This window comes from Rhodamnia argentea, chromosome 7 (assembly GCF_020921035.1).
Source record: "Rhodamnia argentea isolate NSW1041297 chromosome 7, ASM2092103v1, whole genome shotgun sequence".
Classification (NCBI taxonomy): Eukaryota; Viridiplantae; Streptophyta; class Magnoliopsida; order Myrtales; family Myrtaceae; genus Rhodamnia; species Rhodamnia argentea.
The window spans coordinates 25,119,324-25,123,128 of NC_063156.1; the positions used below are offsets into that span (position 1 = coordinate 25,119,324).

Genomic DNA, 3,805 nt, shown 5'->3' on the forward strand with positions numbered 1-3,805 from the left:
TTCAAACAAAGAGGAGGAGCTGTATTCAATCAAAGCCACTTTCTTCAACACCTTTACAATGAAAAAATGTCATTCTTTCAAGCTTGGCACATAGCGCTTCTGTTTATACAATGTGCTAAGAAGAAATGGCAAAAAGAAAAAGGAACAGGTCACCAAAAAGCAGACTCGGCATGTAACTCCCAAAACGACGGGCCTGATTTAACTTAGTCTGTGCTTGCACAGGTTCTCTCGATCACCTTGGAGTCTGTTCTGTGAGAGTGCCTTGAGGGGGAGCTCGATCCTCTGGAAGAACTCTGTCCAAAGAGGCTCAACTTGCCTATTTTTTTCGAGAACGAACTCATGAACTTCCGGGAATTGGATTTCGCCATGTCCCTCTTCATGCAAACATGTTCCTTTTCCAGATCATTGAGTCTCATCCTCAAACGGGCCAGCTCTAGTTTCAGTTCCCGATTCTCACGCCTCAGCGAGGCGTAGTTGTCTCGAGGAGACATGGCGGCGCTGAGCGCTCCACTGCTGATCCGCCAGGACTGGTGGTGCATCGGCTTGGGGTCTTCGTCGTTGTAGGAGCAGCACAAGGAATTCCTTAGCCTTATTTGCTCAAAGTAGAGGACCTGGACTATGGATTGCAGAGGAAGGCGCTCGTTCTGTGCAGCATGAGCCCCGGCTTCTTGCGAGAGCTTCTGGAAGTCAATCAGCTTGCAGAGCTTCTTCCTGTCTGACTCTGACAAAGACTGATGAGCCTGAAAAAATTGAGTTTTCACAAAGATATCAGGTGCACTGAATTGTTATGGAACAATGAACACATCAGACATTACAATTTTTGCCCGAGCTAGTGTTGCCAAAATCTTTCATTTTATCTGTTATCTTTTCTCCAAAAAATGCCATTGTTCTCTTAGGATCGTGATTCTCATAAGGAGGTGACCGAACAGAATTAATTCGTCTGTTGAGTAAACATTCATGCTAGTAGTACTGAGCTTGTTTCGTAATTAGCTTAGATCAGTGATCTCAATGCATTCTTTATATAAACTTACGCTTGTGAATGTACTAAAAGATCATGAAGTAAAGGATCAAAATGCGTACTTTGAGGTAGATGTCCACAGCTCGGTATAAACCATCATGGACGGTACGTGCATGTGCTGGTAAAGACTCGGCAATGACCATGAACTTGTTGAGCTTGAGATTTGCGTCAGGAGCAATTTCCGCTAGGTAGTTATCCACTAGTTTCGCGACCTTAAACAGCGCGCTCTGAGAGGGAGAACGAGGACCTTCCGATTCGAACACCGAGGCATCATCCTCCAATTCATCTTCATCGCTGTCATCTTGCTGTGAGAAGTTCACCAAGATCCTATGAACTGTGTCCACATCAAATAAAGTATCGCCGGCGTGCCGAAACAACGGGATCAGAAGGTCGTCGAGAGTGGCAACATCTAACTGGGACCCAATCTTGCGCTCCAGATCAAGCCTGCAAGCGACACTGCAATCGAGCATCACAGCGCTGCGTAAAAGCCCGAAGAGGAAACTTAAAGGCACGGCTTGTTTCTCAACGGGCAAGAGGCTTATAATAGTCTCGACCACGATTTTCTCGTGCTCCATCGTGTTGGATACTAACAAATCGGCCTTCTGCTGGTTAGATAAATTCCATAAGCTGGATTTTCTCGTCAATTCCTTTTGAGCATAGTTCATGAGCGATGCGCCAATGCTTTCAGGACGGACCCCACGACACTTCATCGCCATTATGACTCGTTGGTACAAATCCACCCGGAGATTGGAGATGTCGTCTATCCACCAATCGCCCTCGCATTTTACCTGCTTGCTCATGTGAAGCCTCCCGGAGCTACTGTATTCTAGCCGTGAAAAGCTCGAAGCTATTTGCTCGGCGCACGCCTTTGAGGCTATCGCATCCACGCAACGACTCACTATTTTGAGCTCATCGGCTAGAGGAAGCAAGTTTTCACATTGCTGCAACACTTCGACGCTCATCTCAAGGTTCTTGCAGATGATTGTTTCGAGATACTCTTCAGCCCTTGAGCCAAGGTTGTCTTTGGAATATTCCTCGTTCATTTCAAGGTAGTCGGAGACACAGCAAAGCTGAGCCACATTCAATGGGGTGATCTCGAAGTTAATCCCGTAGCAGAACTTTGCGGCTAGCTCAAACGAGTCGGCACCTCCCGGTAGGTTTAGAAGCTCTATTCTCGAGATGTCTGAGTCTCTGTGCTCGGCGACTAACTTTCGGATTTTTCCGCAGCGGGAAACGAGAGGGAACTGAATAGAAACCCAACGAGTTAGGTGTCATTGAGATCGTGATAGATGAAACTGCAGAAACTGATGCAACTAAAGCACAACAGAATAAGGAATGTCATCGATGACAAAAGGAGTAAAAGTTTAAGAAAGAATGGCAAAATCTGACCTTGTGCAGGGCAAATGTTCCCCCTCCGACGTCCAGCGTGATATCGCTGGGAACATCTCGGAAAATCCTACAGAAGAAACAGTCAAACACTGAGAAAACTGAAAAGTTATGGCACAAAATTGAAACCTAAGGTGACTGGTTCTAAACCATTGAGCTAATCATTCAAACAATACCCATCTGTGTCTTCCTATTGTCATTGGCAGATGTGAGAGTGGTTTTCATTGTGATGGTATTAGTATAATGTTTTTGTACTGGACACTACCAATTGCAGTTCCATTCAGAGGATCACAATCGAGGCACAAAATGAAGCTATGTCGCAAAAGATTGGACAAAGAACTGTATCTCCGGATGGTAACAAGGTGAATTCATTCAAAATCACACAGGGTCAATAGATCTTCGGAATCTTATTGCGAAGTAAGAATTCCTCGGGAAAAAGAAAAAGACCCAGCAAGCTCTCTGCTACTGCATCCTCAAGCCCTGACATGGAGGAAACTTGTAGAACTAAACCCACTTAATTTAAACCAGACACAAACTCTGACCATGAACAGAAGGAACGTTCAATGCATGTTCTCATCGCACAGCCAAAAACATCAGCAACGATTTACAAGTCTTCTATTCAACAATTAGAACTACACGAAATTAACAAAAGCTTCCAGCATCGAGAAGGAGGAAGAAATGAACAAAAAAAACAAAACAAAAAAACAAAGGCCAAGAGGAGGAGAAAAGTGAAGGATACCATTCACTGTATCTTTGCCTTGAAGACTTGGCCAGTGACATCTGATTCTGCTGCTGCTGCTTGTCACCACGGTCCATGAACGCAGATGAAACTCAAAGAAAGAAAGAAGCTAGAAAATGCCAAGAACGAGGGAAAAGTGATAGAGAAAAGAAAAGAAAGTTGGTGGGTTTGAGTTGAGCGAGAGAGAGAGTGAGTGTGTGAAGAAGCAGAGGAAAGAGACAGAGCATCCAGTTGGAGATGTTTGCGTGATGGCTAGCTTCTCCTTTGGTCATCCTCATCAAGCAGGTGGTGCGCAAACACTCTTTCAAACTGTTGCGGATTGGCAATCTTCCGAGATCAAATCGGGCCTCCCCTTTTCCGCTTGGTGGGTCATCATGGTCAATCCCAAATCCCCATCTCGGAAGCGATCGCAAATTTCGTCCACGGCGTGGATTATTTTTCAACAGTGAACATCGCCTCGATTGCATGTATTCCGGGGTTGAACTTGAGGACCGTAAAGCGAGGCCGGAAGAAAGACAGAGACATAAACATAGGCGGTGCTTGTAACTTTGTCCTTTTTATCAAGGGGAAAGTCAAAATCAAAGGGAGGATAAAGAACGCGGGAAAGGGGGAACAAAAGTGGTTATTATAGTTTGACAACTTTGTCATCTTTTACTTTTTGT

At 45.0% G+C, this 3,805-nt stretch overlaps 1 protein-coding gene across 1 annotated transcript; it reads right to left on the reverse strand.

Moving 5' to 3' along the window:
- LOC115742509 (BTB/POZ domain-containing protein At5g48800) lies at positions 1-3,537 on the reverse strand. The gene is made up of 4 exons (XM_030676832.2): positions 3,144-3,537; positions 2,408-2,474; positions 1,081-2,262; positions 1-740 (listed from the first exon to the last, which is right to left on the reverse strand). Exons 1-4 carry the CDS (start codon positions 3,218-3,220, stop codon positions 204-206), a joined length of 1,863 nt encoding a protein of 620 aa, XP_030532692.1. The 5' UTR covers positions 3,221-3,537; the 3' UTR covers positions 1-203.
- Positions 3,538-3,805: the final 268 nt, after the last annotated feature.

Coding starts and splice junctions, on each gene's coding strand:
- LOC115742509 (XM_030676832.2), bottom strand. CDS start 3,220: ATGGACCGTGGTGACAAGCAGCAGCAGCAGAATCAGATGTCACTGGCC. Junction 2,475..3,143: donor AGGCAAAGATACAGTGAATG/GTATCCTTCACT, acceptor TTTCTTCTGTAG/GATTTTCCGAGATGTTCCCA. Junction 741..1,080: donor CTGTGGACATCTACCTCAAA/GTACGCATTTTG, acceptor CAATTTTTTCAG/GCTCATCAGTCTTTGTCAGA.